General features: G+C 55.2%; 1 protein-coding gene across 4 annotated transcripts in view; it reads left to right on the forward strand.

Annotated features, from left to right (window-relative positions):
• Positions 1–19,102, forward strand: part of PAPLN (papilin, proteoglycan like sulfated glycoprotein) — a 43,685-nt gene that overhangs the window by 13,607 nt on the left and 10,976 nt on the right. For 3 of the 4 annotated variants that reach the window (XM_063091882.1, XM_063091883.1, XM_063091885.1), the window contains exons 3-22: positions 1,440–1,555; positions 2,378–2,438; positions 2,628–2,730; positions 4,857–4,987; positions 5,868–5,991; positions 6,520–6,600; positions 6,673–6,845; positions 7,024–7,147; positions 7,421–7,547; positions 7,932–7,997; positions 8,463–8,670; positions 9,225–9,407; positions 9,589–9,730; positions 13,779–13,859; positions 14,093–14,348; positions 15,490–15,610; positions 15,979–16,117; positions 17,147–17,609; positions 18,444–18,581; positions 18,838–18,959. In XM_063091882.1, the coding sequence (XP_062947952.1) occupies positions 1,440–1,555; positions 2,378–2,438; positions 2,628–2,730; positions 4,857–4,987; positions 5,868–5,991; positions 6,520–6,600; positions 6,673–6,845; positions 7,024–7,147; positions 7,421–7,547; positions 7,932–7,997; positions 8,463–8,670; positions 9,225–9,407; positions 9,589–9,730; positions 13,779–13,859; positions 14,093–14,348; positions 15,490–15,610; positions 15,979–16,117; positions 17,147–17,609; positions 18,444–18,581; positions 18,838–18,959 (2,959 nt within the window). The remainder of the gene's footprint in view (positions 1–1,439; positions 1,556–2,377; positions 2,439–2,627; positions 2,731–4,856; positions 4,988–5,867; positions 5,992–6,519; positions 6,601–6,672; positions 6,846–7,023; positions 7,148–7,420; positions 7,548–7,931; positions 7,998–8,462; positions 8,671–9,224; positions 9,408–9,588; positions 9,731–13,778; positions 13,860–14,092; positions 14,349–15,489; positions 15,611–15,978; positions 16,118–17,146; positions 17,610–18,443; positions 18,582–18,837; positions 18,960–19,102) is intronic. The other variant, XM_063091886.1, reaches the window with a different exon arrangement.

Consider the following 19,102-nt stretch of genomic DNA (forward strand, 5'->3'; position numbering starts at 1 on the left):
TCTTTCTGGTGGGAAACTGAATCCTTTAGGATTGCATCCCTGGTGTGGAGGCCTAAATAACAGCTCCTCGACAAGACAGACTTGATCCCCTCTCACATAAACACCCAGGAGTCAGGAGTCTAGGGCTGTTCTGTCTCACAAAGTCCTCCAGGCTCTAGGATCCTTTTATCTTTGCTGTTTGATGCCTCAATTTCCAAGTTATCTCACAGTCTAGAAGGCTGCTCCAGCTCCAGCTATCATATCTGCTTTCCAGCCATCACATCTGCTTTCCAGCCAGCAGGAAGGAGTACAGGAGGAAGAAGAAAGGGACAAATGCACATGTGAATTACACTTTTATATCTCATTGATGAGAACTTAGTGATGTAGCCACAGTTAGCAGCAGAAAGTCTTGGAAATGTTTTATTTATTTATTTATTTATTTAATTTTATTTTGAGCAGCCAGGTATCCAGCTAAGAGTCAAGTTTTTAAGAGTTTTCTCACAATGGGAAAAGGGGGGATGGATATTGGGGTACTCCTGGGAGTCTGCCACAGACTGGCAGGAAGAGACCACAACTCTTCCCCCACCCCAACACACACACACAGGAGTAGATTAAGCTCCTAGTTTAATAGGCCAGAGCTACAGAAACTTCTGGAAGTGAGATCACACAGGGCACAAGCAGGTGCAACAAGGCTTGGTGTGGCTTTTCCATTCTAGACCTTGGTGAAGTATGGCACTGCCTGCGGGTGACATTCGCTGCACAGATAGAGCCCCCACCTAAGGACATGCCCTGTTCTCCCTGCCCTTTTACATCTCCATCTTGGAAGGGTTCATTTTGATAATCCATGGGCTCCCATTCAAGGAAGTTTTGTAGACATCTTGGTTCTCAAAATTAGATTCTGCACTGGCGAGGGCATATGACTGTCAGGGGAGAAATTCTCTGCCCCAGCTTGACTTTCTCCACCATGCCTGGCAAATAGTAGGAGCCCAGGAGACGCTGCTGGTGGTGGCTACTTGAAAGATGAGAAAACCATGGGTGAGCGAGGTTAGGTGAATGGCCCAAAGTGACACAGCTGTGTGCCCTGTCTTATGTTGCTTCTCCTCCTTCTTTTCTTTTAGGGTCCCCACCCCCACATCAGTGTTGACCCACAAATGCCTGTGCCCTCGCCCTGCCCTGGCTGTAGGGTCCCTCCACTAGGCGGTCCCTGGAACTCCAGACTTTTCCCAGCTGCCTCACCTCCAGGCCTGGCGCTCAGCTCCTTATGATGAAAGCTGGATGATTTTGCAAATAAGTGTATCTTGGCCATGTTGCTGAGTCCTAAAGGGCTGACGTCAGAGGGAAGAACCCCAGGCTCTTTAACAGATTCCCCCTGTGGGGACTCCAAATGGGTGATGCTGACTCTGCTCACACTACGAGGGGGTGATGCTGACTCATGCTCCTAAGCGTGTCTTCTTCTGCAGGCTCCCAAGGTGAGGCGGCAGAGTGACACCTGGGGTCCCTGGGGCCAGTGGAGCCCCTGCAGCCGGACCTGTGGAGGGGGCATCAGCTTCCAGGAGCGCCCCTGCTACTCCCAGAGGTAGGGGAGACTAAAATGGGCCAACTTGTTAAAAGAGGCAGGTGCAAGGGAGGCTGGCTGCTGGGTGTCACCGGCCAGTGTTGGGCCACACGGGTAGAACCCACTAAACAACAGGTTCATTCTGGAAGCAGCACCTGTGGGCTGTGGAAAATCACATCATTTCCCGGGTACTTACACTCTGATTCCCACACTCAGCCTTATTTGGGAGGAGCTGGAGCACGACTGCTTCATCCTTCCCTGAGTCTCTAGCTCTTAATGCAGTTCCCGGCCTATGGCAGGTGCAGTAAGTTTTTGTGGAATTAATGAGTAATCTTCAACCGGCAATCCCTAACTCCTGTGGTTTCTTTGCCCTCAGCCTCTTTAAGTATAGATGTTCCCCACTTCGAGTGATGTGTTAAGCACTTACTACGTGTTGTGCACTCTGATGGGTCGTAGAGTGTTGGGGTACAGAGAAAGGGTAATGAAACGTCTCCTGTCAGTGGTTGGTTAGTTCATTGTTCCTGGGAACCCTGTGTGAGGAGGAAGAGAGAGGAGGCACTATTCTAAGTGCCTTATACTTATTTACTCCTTAAGTCGCAGAGTAACCTTACCTGGCGGGTATATATTACATCTTATTTTATCTCCAAGGGCAGAACTTGGTTTTCTCTGGAAATTTGCTTTAAGAGGCAGAGGGGTCTGGAGTTAACTACAGGATAGTTAGGCATCTGAGTCTTGCTTCTCCCAAGTACAAACGCAGGGCTAATCACACCTCCCTGAGTGGGTTTACGTGTGAGGCACCCCCTCCTCACGGGTGGTTTTCCCGGTGCTCTCGTCCGTCCGCAGGAGAGATGGAGGCTCCAGCTGCGTGGGCCCCGCCCGGACCCACCGCTCCTGCCGCACGGAGGTAAAGCCTGCGGGGCGGGGCACAAACCCCGACCCCCTCCCCGGCTGTTAGCCCGGCGCGGGGACCCTCCTGTCGGTCCGCGGCAGGGGTACGCGGGGAGCACCTTCCTCCGCCCAAAGCCCCCGCGAAGGGAAGGGGAGTGCACGGGCCCGGGACGCGGACCTCCACTTCGCCCGCTCCGGCCCGCAGAGCTGCCCCGAAGGCGCCCGCGACTTCCGGGCCGAGCAGTGTGCAGAGTTCGACGGCACCGAGTTCCAGGGCAGGCGATACCGGTGGCTGCCCTACTACGGCGGTAAGCGCCCCGCCCCGCCCCCGGCATCAACCCGCCTCCTGCACCGCCCCCGGCACCGCCCCGCCCCGGCACCGCCTGCACCGACCCGCCCCGCCCCCTGCACCGACCCGCCCCGCCCCCTGCACCGACCCGCCCCGCCCCCTGCACCGACCCGCCCCGCCCCCTGCACCGACCCGCCCCTCCGGCACCGACCCGCCTCCTGCACCGCCCCACCGCACCGCCTGTACTGCCCCCGGCCCCGCCCCGCCGGCCCCGCCCCGCCCCGGCACCGCCCCACCGCGCCGCCTGTACTGCCCCCGGCCCCGCCCCGCCGGCACCGCCCCGCCCCGGCACCGCCCCGCCCCGGCACCGCCCCACCGCGCCGCCTGTACTGCCCCTGGCCCCGCCCCGCCGGCACCGCCCCGCCGCGCCGCCTGCACCGCCCCGCACCGCACCGCCCCCTGCACCGCCCCCGCCTGCACTTCCTTCCGCCTCCCCGGCCTGGCTGTTCTTACTGCCGGGCTGTAGATCCCCTGTCAAACTAAAAAAAAGTCGCCAGTCCTCCTAGCACGTGCCATTGGAGCACAACACTGAGGTCATCCGGAGGTCTTCCCGGATCCTCTTTTCCCTCCGTGTGTATTTGCAGACAAAGCCATGGCGTGTCTACACCGTTCTGAGCCCTTTCTTGTCTGGCCTGCTATCTGACGCGTCCCGTGTCCGCAGAGGAGGCGGTGGCGAGCGGCGGGGGCAGGGCTGGTGCCCCGCTGGGAAAGCTGCTGGAGGGGCCGAAGCGGCCCGGCCCAGCAAGATCCCACTTACTGAGGATCAGGGCCTGAGGAGCTGGTCTGGGTAACCTCGAGGAGGGTGTAGGTCGTTAATATTTAGAGAAATACAGTTCAGGAAAAACAAACCAAAACAAACACCACTAACGTGTGTAATTAGAACACTTTAGATGGGTCAGAAGATGCTTTAGGAGAATCCTTCTGAGTATTAGTTTTTGCTGCCCGCTGCAGATGACTCCTGGGAACTGCATGCACCCTGGATTCCAAATCAATGAAGGCTTCTATGCCAGGGTGTGTGTGTTCGGGGATCTTGACCTATGGGGTGGCTCCACTGGGGCCCTTTGACGTTCAGCACTCCTCTTGGATCCCGAGGTGGATATATACGTTAAAAGTAATTTTAAGTATATCCACATTGTAGAAAAATTGGGACACAGGAAAGTCTGAAAAGAATAGTAGTAGAAGGATGTATTCCCTGTTGTGAACGTTATTGTAACACTGTTAGCAGTCTTAGGCTGTTTAAACAGTGTGTCTATAGTATTTAGATAAATATCCGAATTAAAACAAGGAAAAAATTGGGCCGAGCCCGTGGCGCACTCGCGAGAGTGCGGCGCTGGGAGCACAGTGACGCTCCCGCCGCGGGTTCGGATCCTATATAGGAATGGCCGGTGCACTCACTGGCTGAGTGCCGGTCACGACAAAGATAAAAAAAAAAAAAAGACAAGAAAAAAATTACCCTAACCACACCTCTTTCACAGGATCACTGTTAGCATTTTATTCTAGCCCTGTTCGCATTATTTTCTCTCTATTTCTCTATGTTTCCGTACCTGTAATTATTACATATTATCATTTTGCATTGTGTTACAAGCATCTTGCCACATAACTGTATATCTTCTACATTTGGGGGGGGGCAGCTGGCTGGTGCACGGATCCAAACCCTTGACTTTGGTGTTATAACACTGTACTCTAATGAACTGAGCAAACCGGCCAGCCCATTTTCTTCGTTTTTAACTGTGTACTCAAGATACATAATACTCCATTGACAGATAATCTATTTAAACAGTAGCCTATTGTTAACACTTAAATTACTATAAATAATGCTGAGGTAGACCTCTAAGTATATGGCTTTTTCCCTAGTCTGAGATCTTTCTTTGACTTGATCCCCAGAGCTGCAGCTGTTTCATGGAGAATGGCCCTTCCCCCTGGGATGGGGTGGGATTCTGTGCCATGTTGGCGGCTGCTTTAGGGTTTTCTCTCCCAGCTTCCAGCCCCTGCCCATGCTTTGCTGGTGCTAGGCTAGGCCTTGGGCCCTGGGGAGGGGCACCCTGGAACTTTGAGATTTCAGCTTTCCCCTCTTGCCCACTCCAGCCCCCAACAAATGTGAGCTGAACTGCATTCCCAAGGGGGAGAACTTCTACTACAAGCACAGGGAGGCCGTGGTAGATGGGACGCCCTGTGAGCCTGGCAAAAGGGATGTCTGTGTGGATGGCCGCTGCCGGGTGAGTGGTGCCCCAGCCTCTCCTCTCTGAGCTGGCTGGGAACCTCTTGCAAGTGTCTTTCTGTCCAGCACCAGCAGGGCCAAGTGGCTATCATGAGCTTGGTGTCTTCTCAAGCCCCCGGGACACCAAACCTAGCTCCTAGGGTGACTTGCAGCCATCACAGACGCTGTGTGACCCCCTTACCTTTTCCTCTGAGAATGCTAGCCCCAAGATAAGAGAAACCCTCTGAGTGGCATGTTCCAAATACCTGGCTAAAACTGACTTCAGCACAAACAAAACAAAACAAACCCCATTGAAGGGTGGCTGCAAGTGCTTGAATGTTGTTGCTGAAAATCTCTTTCTTCTCACCTCTTGGCTTTTCTCTCCTCTGGGTCAGTATCAGGATCAGGCAGGCTGTCCCTGTGAGGGGTGAAGACAGCCACCAGCAGCTCCAGGCTTCTGCTGGACTGGCCTGGCGGCTCCAGGGAAAGAGGACCTCCTTCCCAGGAGTTCCAGCAGCCCAGGGCCACCTCTGATTTGTCTTGGGTTGGGTGCACTCTCTTTGAGCAAGGGATATAACCCGCTGGTTTGCCCAAATCCACGTTTGGGGAGTTCCATCCAAACTCTGTGGGAGAGAGGTGGCCCCCAAAGGAAAACGGGATGCTGTTACCAGAGAAGGGGAGATGGATGTTGAGCAGACAGATGGGTGGATTGTCAGCCACAGGCCACATCCGAGGTTTACTTGGCCACCCCCGGCTTGCTTCTGAGTGATTCCTGAGGACCCCTGTCCTACCTGGATTGCGCAGGCGTTGGCGTCAGGATGGCCGGCCAGGGCTCAGATCCTGGTTTGCCCACCACTCCCTCTGCTCTCTCCCTTCTCCCCCTCATCTGTGCCTGGCAGGTCGTCGGCTGTGACCACCAGCTAGACTCATCAAAGCAGGAGGACAAGTGTCTGCAGTGTGGTGGTGATGGCACAACCTGCTACCCTGTCACGGGCACCTTTGATGCCAATGACCTCCGCAGAGGTGGGGGTCTCAGTGGGGGATACAGCTGGGGGCCTCCGGGGGTCTGCAGACTATTCAGACAAGGGCCTGTTTTCTGCCCCTTCCTTGCCTGTCCCACGCTCTGGCTGAGGAGCTCTCACAGCACCCAGAGGGTCTGACCATCCCAGATCGTGTCTGAAAGCCCCCTGGGCTCAGGATGGAGGCAGCACTCTTCACAGGAGCCCCCCGTGTGCCCACCTGAATTAGGATGCATGCTTACTTGTCCAGCCTGATCTCACACTTCACCGCCCGATGCCGTCTTCATCCCTTCTCCCTCCCAGTCTGCTCTGGGTACCCTGAGCCTTCCCAACCCTCTGGCCTTCGTGAGCTGTTTCCTCTGCCAGGAACACTGTTCCCCAAGCCACCCAGCCCTGCCTGTATCCCACTTACCTTCCCTGACCACAAGCTGTGCTGCTGTGGCCTTGGAATCCTCAGGGGCAACTCCTTCCCGTGGTTTGAATGACGTCGGGGGAAGGACAGCTCAGCATCCTTTCCCCCTCCCCCCATCAGGGTACAACCAGATCCTTGTAGTTCCCGTGGGGGCCACCAGCATCCACATCGAGGAGGCAGCCGCCAGCAGGAATTTCCTGGGTGAGTCTGGGGCTGCAGGGGGAGGCATGAACGTCCTCCCCATCTGACTGGGGCTGTCTCACCTGCGTGCAGCGGTGAAGAACGTCCGCGGGGAATACTACCTCAACGGGCACTGGACCATCGAGGCAGCCCGGGCCCTGCCTGTGGCCAGCACCGTCCTGCAGTACGAGCGGGGTGCTGAGGGGGACCTGGCCCCTGAACGGCTCCTGGCCCGGGGCCCCATCTCAGAGCCCCTTGTCATCGAGGTGAGCAGGGCTGTGAGGCTAGATGGCAAATGGGCTGCACATGGTCTGCAAGAGGCCACCATGCCCTGCATACAGGTGGGTTGGGTGCCTCTGGGCCTGAGGCTGGCAAGGGGACTGCGGGGGGTGAGGGGTGGGGAGAACCTGGCAGCAGACCTCAATGGGGACCCTCCTGTGGCAGCTCCTCAGCCAGGAGCCCAACCCTGGTGTACACTACGAGTACCACCTGCCCCTGGGTGCCCCCGGACTCAGCTTCAGCTGGAGCCACAGCTCATGGAGCGACTGCAGCACCGAGTGTGGTGGAGGTGAGGGCACAGGCCGCGGGGAGGGGTGCAGAGTGGGGACCAGGCCTGCAGCTGAGGACCAGCTGTCGGAGGGGGCTCTGTCACTCACAGCTAAAACTCCCTGAGCCTCAGTTTCCTCATCTGTAAATTGGGGATGATGACACCTGCCTCGGAGCTGTTTGAGACTTAATTGAGATGGCCTGCGGGATGTGTCCAGAATGCAGCCTGGTCCAGAGCTTGTGTTTGGTGAGTGTTGACTGACTGGCCGTCCGCCATGGCCGGGCCTCTGCACAGGTCACCAGTCCCGCCTGGTGTTCTGTACCATCGACGATGAGGCCTACCCCGACCACATGTGCCAGCACCAGCCACGGCCGACTGACCATCGTTCCTGCAACCCTCACCCATGCCCGAACACCAAGCGGTGAGGCCCTTGCCAACTCCCTCCACCCATGGTGGGGCCCAAGAACTTGGGTGGGAAGGAAGTGGGGTCCCTCAGCCACTTTGGGTGTAGAGCAAAGAGGTTGGGCAGCACAGGGCTCCCCATTGCTATAGCTAGGTTGGGGTGGCATCTGTCACTGGGGGAGGCAGTGACAAGACTTGAGCGTGAGGCCCAGGCCTGTTCTCTCACCCTCATGTGCCCATGCAGTACTCAGACATCCAGGCTAGTGGTGGAAGGGTAGGGGAGTCACCAGAGTCCCTGTCATCTGAGCTGGCAGGGGCTTTGGCTCAGCAGATGCCAAGGGGTAGGCCAGGGATCGGCCACAGGGCTTGTTGGCACTGGCAATGCCTTTGTTCGTGCACAAAGGACCTCTTACCTGCACCAGCCCGGAGCATGGCACCCTGCTGGGGCCCAGCGTGTGTGTGGGAACAGGTAATCTGTGGGCTCCCTGCAGGGAGGGCGCAGTTCCTTCTACCGCCTGGCCCTGGTGGCGGCTGGCCCCATGAGATGGTGGTGGGCTTGGCTTTGCATGATGTGGCGGGGCATCTGGTGGGGCCATTCCATGCTCAGGTGAGCACAGCCCCTCAAGAAAATGCCTGTCTGAGGTCAGACCCAGAAGGAATGGAGTCTGACTGAGGTGAAGGGGACTTGGTGAGGAGAAAGGAGGATTCGGGGCGAGGACAGGAGGCTGAGACGCTGGGAGATGCTGGGGAGCACTGGCTCTGGCCTTTGTGCAGAGCTCGTTGGCCCCCACTGCATGGCCTGGATGCTCAGAAGATAGGCCAGGGTAGGGCTGGGGCCCTCAGCCCACCCCTGTGTGTAACGGCTGGTGCCCCCTCATGCTGGGCATCTGCCCCACTCCTGGGCCTACCTTACCCGACTCCTACTCCCTGCCAGCTGGAAGATAGGGCCATGGGCGCCCTGCTCAGCCTCCTGCGGAGGTGGCTCCCAGTCCCGCTCTGTCTACTGCATCTCATCCGATGGGGCTGGTGTCGAGGAGGCGGCTGAGGAGGCCGAGTGTGCTGGCCTTCCTGGGAAGCCCCCAACCACGCAGGCTTGCAACCTGCAGCGCTGTGCAGCCTGGAGCACAGAGCCCTGGGGAGAGGTGAGGCCCTTGGGCTGGATCAGGCTGGGGCGGTAGCACGGAAAACAGAAGCTGGGCCTTGGGCCTGGGGCAGCAGTAGGGCAGGGCTGGGAGGCTTGTCCTCTGCCCTGGAAACTGAGACCCTGGAGGGTAAAGTGGCCTACCACATTGCCTTGGGAGCTGTGGCCAAGGCTGGGGTTGGAAGCACATACCTGGAACCCAGGCCAGGGCTCCTCCTCCTTCTCCAGGACCCCAGGACAGGGCAGGAATGGCCTGGCCTGGGCACAGTGTTTGGGGGTGAGGGAGGGGCTGACAGTGTCTAGGGCTGCCAGTCAGTGCTTTCAGCACCTGCATATGTTCACGTTGCAATGGAGGCAATGTGGAAAACACACCTCAGCCTGATGTCAGCAGCTAGGGTACAGGCTGGTGTGACCTCAGGGGAGTGACTGGGCCTGGCAACAGGATGTGGGCAGTAGAGTGCTGCCCTCATATCAGGCCAGTGGGCCTCCAGCTGTCCGACTGGCATGGCTCCTCTGGGTAGGGGTGAGCTCCTGCTGACAGCTTGGTCCTTGCAGTGTTCTGTCAGCTGTGGCGCTGGCAGCCGGAGGAGGAGCGTCACTTGCCGGGGTGCTGAGGGGTCTCTGCTTGATGCCATGGCATGCTCCTTGGAGGACCAGCCACCCCTCACTGAGCCCTGTGTGCATGAGGACTGTCCCCCCGTCAGTGACCAGGCCTGGCGTGTCGGCACCTGGGGTCTAGTGAGTGCACTCCCCAAACCTGCTGCCTAGCCCTGGTTCCTTGGGTCTCTGATAGGCACACGAGCCCTGCCCTTGGATCTGACACACGTCACTGGGCACCTTCCCCTCCTCTCTTCCTCGTGGGTACCCCCACCCCCAGCCTCAGGGTCTCTCTCTCCCCACTCTCACCCATGGGCCTCAGTGCTCCAAAAGCTGCAGCTCAGGCACCCGGAGGAGACAGGTGGTCTGTGCCCTTGGGCCACCCAGCCACTGCAGCAGCCTGCAGCAGTCAAAGCCCTCAGACGTGGAGCCCTGTAACACGCAGCCCTGCCACCTTCCTCAGGGTAAGGACATGAGGGGCAGGGGGGAGACCAGCCCAGCCTCTCTCCCACTCACAGCAAGCCCAGAAAGCACTTCCAGCTCTGAGCCTGGGCCTGTGCCATGTCAGCGCCTGGGCCACCCTTCTCCCGCATCTCTCCCACCGACGCCTTTGCCATCCGTGAAGCCCAACTCGCGTGCAACCTCACGAGCGAGCCCTGTTTTACTCTACTCAGAAGTAGCATCTCCCGCTCACAGTATGTTGTCATTTCTGTGTCACTGTCCATTTCCTTGCACTGCTGTGGTTGTCTACAGTGTGTCAGGGCTACAAGCTTCTCGAGGGCTGGGCCCGTGACTTCCTTTTTCCTCTTTTTACCCCCACAGAACTTACCTAGCACATGGCAGGTGCTCAGTAAATGTTCGTTGAATGACTGAGTGACTGAGTGCGCAGGGACAGGGGAGGTCCAGGAAAGACCATCCTCACGCGTGGCTGTGCCTCTGTCCTCCCCCTCTCGAGAGGGTTTTCCAGACCAGTGGAAAAGGAGGCATCCCAGGCTTGAGGACCTGCAGGAGGAAGGGCACAGAGGCCAGCATTTCCGTGGTGTGAGGATGTGACATGGAGGACAGGTGTGGGTTGTGGCTGAGTTGGGGTGGGGAGGGGAGTGGCCTTCTGATACTGCAGAGAGCTGGGTCTGGCCTTGATGGGTCTGCCAGTGATGGGGGGCCTGTGAGCTGTAGGGACCTCGAGAGGGGGGGCAGGATTCCGATGGAGGTGCGTGGCAAGTGTCTAACAACCAGACATGGGTTCAAATCCACTCCATTACTGACAGTCGTGTGGCCCTGGGCTAGTAGATCCCTCTGCTCTGTGGTTTTCAGTTTTCCCATCTGTACAATGGGGTAAAAAGAGTGACTTTCCAGGCTTGTGGTGGGTCACATGGCACAGTGCCTGCTTCGTAAACAAAGGGTGGATAGTAGTGGTGAGGCAATGTGGGGAAACTCAGGCTCCGGAACCATCCAGAGGTTCCCTGCGTGCCTCAGCCCGGGACTGGCCCTCGGGGCTCACTGGCAGGAAGACCCTCAGGGCTCCACCTCTGGGCAGAGGCACTCAGCTCCACAGAGCCCTGGACACCTTCCTGGAAGAGGCAGCCTTGAGCCTGCCCCAGGGGCTAGTAGGATTCGCATAGAAAGGAGGGAAAGGAAAAGAGAGTTTTGGGCCAGGCTGAGTTGTAAAATAACTTTTATTTCTATTTTTAGAATGATATAATGATGTATGCTCATTATGGAAATTTTGGAGAAATTAGAAAAGTAGTATATGGCAAAAAATTTAAATTGCCCTTAATCTCATCCACTCATGAGATTAATGTTTAGTGTATTTCCTTGTGTGTGTAATTTTGTATCTGTTTTTTCCTCTGAATAGCTGTACTGTGTGTGAACATTTTCCAGTCTCATGATTTCTAGGGGTTCCACAGAAGTCCATGATGGGTGATAATTTCAAATTTAGGTGGTTTTAGTACTTTGGATACTGAAACCATAATGCTGTAGTGCCGTGTGCCTGGAGGAAGGGGAACGGGTGTGGGGGGGCAGGGCCATGGTGCAGGGGCCCGCCGAGGGACAGGTGTCTGAGTGGACCCCCAGCTGATCTTCTGCCTCCTCTTTTCTAGACTCTAGAACGGTGTCTCCAATGCTAGTTACTTATGTCATTTTAAATATTTTAGAGCCAGGTTAAAAATAAAAAGAAACAGGTGAATTTCTATTTAAGAATGTATTTTATTTAACCCAGTGTAAATGTTTTCAACATGTAATCAGTATAAAAATTATTGATGGGATATTTTACATTCTCTTTTACAAGATTTTTTAAAACAAAATCTTCAAAACCCAATGCATGGTTTACAGTTACAGCACATCTCAATTCAGATGTTACATTTTCACTGGAATACTTCATCTATATTTAGGTTTCAAAAAATGTACAGTTGAAAAAGTATATTCACATGCCCAGGTTGTTCCAAACATACTTGAATATTTTCCCATAAATGAATCAAGTATCAGTTTTAAAATTTCAACTTAAGTTGTTTACAATTAAATAAAATTTAAAACTTAGTTCTTTAGTCACTCTAGCCACATTTTAAGGGCTCAGCAGCTCTGAGACCAATAAAGGGCCCCCAAACTGGCCCTCAGCCCAGGGTGAAAGGAGGTCCCTAGCAGGTAATGCTCTTAGGGCTGGGGCAATGCTGGAAGGCTTCAGGCCTCAGGCCTCCGGCTTCCAGCTTCCAACTAAATTGATCTAATAGACCAGGGGAGCCATTGACAATTTTGGAGCTAAAGAGTGATACCACGAAAGCTATTTAGGAGGACAAATTTGGCCCATCCCTGAGGGTCATAGTGAAGTGGAGAGAGATGGGAGGGAGGCAGGAGCCCATGAGAGCAGAATATGGAAAGCTGAGCGCTAGACAGGGCAGTGGAAACGCCTGGAAACGCAGCAGGCATGGCCCCGCAGGGTGTGCGCAGAGGGGTCCTGGACTCCGAGTGAAGCCTGAAGAAATGGAAGAGAAGAGTCACACAATGGGGAGCCAGACAGCAGGACGGGCTTGGCAGAGATGCTTTTAAATTCGAGGTGACAGAGGGACAGCAGGCAGAAATTCCCAGACTGAGGACTGCACATACAGATGAGAACGTGGGGGGTTGTGTGTGGGAGGTGGTAGATCTGGGGAGAGAGTTTGAATCAGCCTTGTGCCAGGCTTTACCCTGGTATGATAAATACAATTAAAACATATTTTACCACATATCTATTGGAGTCTTCCAATCCCCAATTGTTATTAATATTCCTGGTGACTGGCAAGATGTAATCCATGCAGGAATGGGATATTTACTTATTTCATTTTTTTATAACTTTATTCTGTTATATAGTAATATGCTTATTGTGGAAAATTTGAGAACATTAACAAAGAAAGGACCTCCCCCACTTTCTCCTTAAGCACCCAGAAATTTTCACTATGAGGGGCCTGACAGCTAGCTCAGTTGGTTACAGTTGCTGGTGCTTATAACACCAGGATCCAAGGTTCCATCTCTGTCTGGACAGCTGCCAAAAAAACCCCCCAAAGTTACAGAAACTTTCACTATGAACATTTCAGGGTATGTCCTGCAAGTTTTCTCTTATGCATCAAAAAAAAAAAAAAAAAAAAACTGTTGTCCTGATTTTCTCTACTCAACCTTTTACATTTTTCTCCAGCATTTTATGATGAAAAAATCTTTTTAACAACTTTATTGAGGTTGTTTAAATACAACATACCATAAAAATCATCCATTCTAGTGGTACAATGATTTTTAGTAAATTTACCAAGTTAGATGAGATGAAAAATTTTAAACATGCTGAAAAGTTGAGGGAAATGTACAGCGAGCAGCCGTGTACCCACCATCTAAATTCTATAATCCATATTTTGCTATACTTGCTTTTTCATTATTTAGTCTCCTTCCATCCCTTTATCCTTCAATCTGATTTTTTTATTATAGAATTTTTTTATTGATGTGAAATTTATATAGCATACAGCTAACCCATTGGAAGTGTGCAATTTGGTGGTATTTAGTGTATCATTTTAGTCTTTTTGGTTACAGCCATCCTAGTGGCTGTGGTGGTATTTCATTGTGTCTTTGATTTGCGTTTCCTTAATAATCCATGATGATGAACATCTTTTCATGTGCTTGTTGGACATTTGTATATCTTCTTTGGAGAAGTGTCTAATTTTTTTGATCATTTTTTAATTATATTGTTGTCTTTTCATCAATCCAATTTTTAAAAAATGTACATGCCATTTTTTGTTTCCTATAGTTGGGATCATAGCATAGAGGCTAATTTTATATCTGGTCCTTCTTTTTGCGGAACATGTAACATTACATGTTCTGTGAGACCAAAGACTCTGAAATGTGGAAGGGGGTTCTAGGAAATCACAGGCCCTGCCCATCTTCCCTTTTGCTGTGCTGGGTTCCCTGGCCCCTCCCGTGGTCAGGGCTGGCCACCACTCAGGCCCTTCTTCTCTTCCCTCCCTCTGCACTCCACACTGACTGCCTGGCTCCCTGCAGAGGTCCCCAGCGTGCAGGATGCGCACACCCGCCCCAGAGACCCCTGGATGCCTGTGGGCCCTCAGGAGTCCCCTGCCTCAGGTGAGAAGCTCAGTCGCAGCCCCAGCCAGGGCACTCTCATCTCTGTCTGAGTGATGGTGTCTGGAGCTGGAGGTCAAGGGTGGGGTTGCAACCATAGTCAAGGGGAGAGTGGTCTGCCGGGGGGGTGGGGGGAACGGCGGGGGTTGGAGGAAGGTGGGCCCCATGTGGACACGGATGGAGGGTGAGGAGCCAGGTGGACACATCAGCATGTCTTTTGCTTCCTCTTCTTTTAGACTCCAGAGGCCAGTGGTGGGCAGCCCAGAAGCAACCCTCAGCCCTGGGTAACACCAGAGAAGAACAGGGCCCCCACCTGTCAGCCCAGGGCCCAGCTCCCTCTCTGCAGCAGTTCCCACACTGGCAGCCCCTGAGGTCTAGCCCGGGGTCCCTTGACTGCAGACAAAGCCCCCATGGGTGCTGCCCCGATGGCTACACTGCATCTCTTGGGCCACAGTGGCAAGGCTGTCCCAGCACCTCGTGTCTGCAGAGCAGGTAGGTGCTAGAGGCAGCCCTTCCTCCTTACCAGGACTACAAGGGAAGGTAGAGGCTGGGGGCTAAAGGGGGAGCCAGTGTCTCTGGTCAGAAAGGGGGTGGGGTGGGTTTGCAGAGCTCAGGAATAGGACTCCCAAGGTTTTGTCTCTGAGCTGCCTTGATTGTGCAATCTTGGGGACTTGGCTTCCTCTTGATGAGGCTCTAAGAAGGCCCATGGGGTATGATTCTAGCTCTCTGATCCAACCAGGCTCTGGAACCCAATGGAAAGGCTGGACAAAGGCTGAGCAATTCCTAACAATTTTCCTGACAACTTTACCCACTCCAGCTGTGCAGAGAGGGGCTGAGCCATCCCACCCCCACCAAATATCCTCCCTGTGGTTCTCCTCTTTGCACGGCCTGCCCTGGACATGTCCCCAGCATGTACCCACACCCTCAGGGTCTGGGGTGCTAAGGGCACAGGCTTTGGGCCCAGCAGCCTAGGGGTGATTCCCAGCTTAGTCACTTACCAGCTGTGTGCTGGGTGACTTGGAGCAAGTTACTTAACCTCTCTGGTCTTGGCTTCCTCTTCTGAGAATTGGGATCCGTGACAGCCACTGGGTGGGGTTATTGTGAAGATGGAATAAATCACAGATTGCTGGTATGCAGAAGGTGCTTTGATACATTCCTCCTCTCATCTTCCTTCCCAACACCTGGCTGGTGGAGGTGAGATAAATGGTGGGTTCCTTTGAACCCCCGTTTCTGCCTCATCTCCCATCTGCTGCTATTTTGTAAAAATGGAATGTAAACTAAATATCAGGGAACCTGATATTTGGGCAGGCTCAGATCAATTTCCCCGTTCTTGGTTTTGTGGTGGGTGTGTGAGTTGAGGATCTGTCAGTCACTAGGGGTACAGCCTCTGCTTGTTGTGTTACTGTTGTCCTCCCTGGTGCCTGCAATGTATTGGTGGATGTAGGCAGAGGCTGGGGCACACAAAATGGTATGCCCTGTGCTGGGATGCACCCTCTCCCACCAGGTCCTCACCTAGTCAACCCCCTATGCAAAGAGCCTGGGTCTTAGGATGCTGGAAGCTCAGGCATGGGGTTCCTGGAAGGGTGGGGGTCAGGGCTGGGCAGTGAGGGAGGGCTGTGCAATGTCTGCCTAGGTACGGGTGCTGCCCTGATGGCGTGTCTGTGGCTGAGGGACCCTATCATGCTGGCTGCACAAGTTCTTACAGCGGTGACAACAGTAGGAGCAGACCAGGGTTGAGAGCAGTAGCTTCCATGGTAAGCATCTGGCACACATGGGGTGGTGGAGTGGGTGGGAAGGAGTTCAGCCCTGTTTAGTGCCACTGACCCAGTATCTTTGCACCTGTGGCTTCAGAAAAGGGAGGGCCCTGCCAACCTGGGCCATCCTTTCTAGGGCACAGGGCTTCAGAGATAGTCCTGGGCTGGGTCTGGGAATGTATCCAACGTTCTCCTGGCCTCTGATGATCTCCCCTAGGCAGGGGTTATATACCCTGGGCTCACAGTTCTTTCTGTTCCCCCTGCCTGCCACTGCCTGCCTCCTCCCTGCTGACTCCTGCCCCAGCAGCCCAGTCCTCATCAAGAACCAGACCCATTCTGAACTTCCCAACCCTGGGCTTCCTCCCCAGGCCCCCAAGGCCCACCAACCCCAGGCCCAGCAGAATGAGCCCAGAGAGTGCAGGGGCTCCCAGTTTGGCTGTTGTTATGACAATGTGGCCTCTGCAGCTGGCCCCCTTGGGGAAGGCTGTGTGGGCCAGCCCAGCTACGGTGAGTGGATGCCCCCTTCTCATCTTCCTGGTGGGTAAACTCTGGTCCAACTGTGTCCCCAGCCCCCACCCAGAGCCAAAGACCTTCCTACTGTCTCAGTTTTTCATCCATTTCTTCCATAAACATTTATTGGGCACCCACTAGGTGCCAGACCAGAGAACAGTGTTGATCGTTCTTGTATCCAACACATTGCACTTGAGGCTGCCTGGCTGCTTGTGGGAGTCAGGGAAGGTTATAGGTGTGGATTCCAAGGAGGAGAAAGGCCCATCCTGGCCCAGGAGCCAGCCCTCTCCTGAGGCAGAGATGGTGTAGGGTGGTCAGTGCTGGGATGGGCAGAGGTGTCCTGATCCTTCCTGGAATGTGGGTGGGGAGATCACTGAGGCTGGAGCAGGGGATGCATGGGTGGAGCTACCAGGGACCATCATGTGTCCTCAAAAGCGAGCCTGGGGCTGGTGGTCAGGGCTCCACAGGAGGCTGGACACCCAGATGGGCAGCCATGTTCACATCTGAATGTGGAGAGAGAGAGCAGGCTATGCTGGCGAGGAGGGCAGTTAGCAGCGCAGGCTGGGGACTGGAGCCTGGTTCAGAGGCTGGTGTAGAGTCCTGGGGATAAAGGTAGGCTGTTGCTGGGCATCTTCACAGGCCATGGGGCTCAGGCCTGGGACCTCATCATGAGCTGAGCAGGCAGGGTCAAGCCCTGGTGTTGCTGTGTGTGTACACTCCAGGGGTCCAGTGGCGGGGGGTAGGGGCAGGAGGGAACCAGCCCAGGGCTCCCTGACCTCTTGGAGGGAGGGAGGTGTGGGTTGAGGCTGCTGTGGCCCCAGCCTGGGGCAGGTCTGGGCAGTGGACAGACTCTGGTGGAAGGAAGTGTTTTGTGCCTCCATGGCCAGGTCAGCGGCCCAGGCAGGGGTGTAGATGTGCTCTGTAAACTGCAAAGGGTTTGGCTCCTAAGTCTGAGACCAAGGGGATGGCAGGTGGAGCTTTATTAGTGGGCACCTCGGTGACATGTGTCCTATCCCTGCTCCCCAGCCTACCCCGTACGGTGCCTGCTGCCCAGTGCTCATGGCTCCTGTGCAGACTGGGCTGCCCGCTGGTACTTCATCGCCTCCGTGGGCCAGTGTAACCGTTTCTGGTATGGCGGCTGTCACGGCAATGCCAATAACTTTGCCACAGAGCAGGAGTGCATGAGCGGCTGCCAGGGGCCCCAACACGGGCCCCACCATGCCGAGCCTGGGGCCTCTGGCCAGAGCACCCCCACAGATGGTGAAGGCCAGCAGGAGCCCCGCTGGCACAGGACAGGGGCCACAGTACAGAGAAAGCCCCTGCCTTCTGGTGGCCTCAGGCGGCAAGACCAAGAGCTTGGGCCGGGGGAGACCCCTCATGCCCAGGTCTTTGGAGAACGGCCTTGGGGCCAGGAGCTTGGGCCCAGGACCCCTGGACTAGACGGAAATACTGGACGGCCAATGCCACCCTACCACAGATCCTCCTACAGGTGAGGCCCTCCCTCCCCAGGTAGAGGGATAGAGCGCCCAGGCCAGGGGTGAGCCTATTGCGGCTGCAACTCTGAGGTTAGCTGGCCCTGCTTCCCCATCCCCAACTTCTAGTCCTCCAGCCAGCCCTGCCTGGTGGACCTTGTTCCCCTCCTTCTACAGATGGGGAAGCTGAGGCCTCAGAGACATGGAACTCATCAGGTGTCTGATGTTCACTGGTGTGGATACTGGCTTCTGGGTTCTCAATCAGATCTTACCAAGTATATCCTGGGGCCTGTCTAGCTGGAAAAGCTTACCCACTCCTTGACCTTTGGCAAGGCACCCAACTTCTCTAAGCCTCGGGTTCTTGACCTGTAAAATGGTGACATTATCTCCTGCTCTGTATATCTCATAGATTTGGTGTGGGTTTCACTTGTTATTACTCCTGGGACTGGATCATATTAGTGAGGGATTTTGGAAGATTAAAAACAAAATTAGGAAATTAAAACTTTAGATTCTACAGGATTCAAGCGTGTAGTTTAGCCCCCATGTGAATCTGGTATGTGTCATCCCTCCCCAACCTCCTCCGCATGCCCGGGGCTTTGTGCCTACCTTGCTACTGTTGCAAGAGCAGGGTGAGGTAGCAGTGCCTGGGGGTGTGGTGGGGAGGTTGCGGAGGGTAGATCCCTGAGTCCATGGGCTTCTGGAGCTTGGCCTCCCATGAAACCCTCTGGCCCTGCAAGTGCCTGTGACATGACAGATGCCAAGCCATCTGTTGTGGGACACACTCCTCATGGGGTGGTCCCTGGTGCTGGCATTCATGCCAGCAGGTAGATCTTCACCTCCCACCTCTCCAGGATTAGCTTGGCAGGCTTGGAGCCCTCCCTGGTGCAGGCAGCCCTGGGGCAGTTGGTGCAACTCTTCTGCCCAGATGGCACCTCCCCGGAACCCCAGGCTGGGTGGCAGAAAGATGGCCAGCCCATCTCCTCTGAAAGGTGTGTGTGCAACAGTGATAGTCCCCCACCTCCTCTGACAGCTGTGTATGTGACACTCCACTGCCCCTCTTCTCTGACAGGTGTCCCACAGCAGCCCCTCTGACCTCCCCTGGCAGGGAGTGGGGGGTGGTGAGTGGGCACAGGAGTGCTCTGTGGGACCATGGTCCCCTATGGCAGGAGCACTGTGACCTGAGGGAGGACTCATTGTTGTCCTCAGGAGCCCAGAGCTCACATCTCCCCTCGACACCCCATTCAGGCACAAGTTGCAGTCTGATGGCTCCCTGGTCATCAGCCCTCTGCGGGCAGAGGATGCTGGCACCTACAGTTGTGGCAGCACAAGGCCAGGCCGTGGCTCCCAGATCCAGCTTCGCATCACAGGTCCCTGTCCCCACCCCATCTACCACTGGGTTCTCATGAGGGTGAGATGGGAAGGATGGGAGGGCTTGGGCTAGGGCTACCCCTCCACTAGAGGGGCCTAGGGGGTTTCTTTGTGTCAGGTACCACCTTGTGGCCCTCATTTC

This window comes from Cynocephalus volans, chromosome 3 (genome assembly GCF_027409185.1).
Source record: "Cynocephalus volans isolate mCynVol1 chromosome 3, mCynVol1.pri, whole genome shotgun sequence".
Classification (NCBI taxonomy): domain Eukaryota; kingdom Metazoa; phylum Chordata; class Mammalia; order Dermoptera; family Cynocephalidae; genus Cynocephalus; species Cynocephalus volans.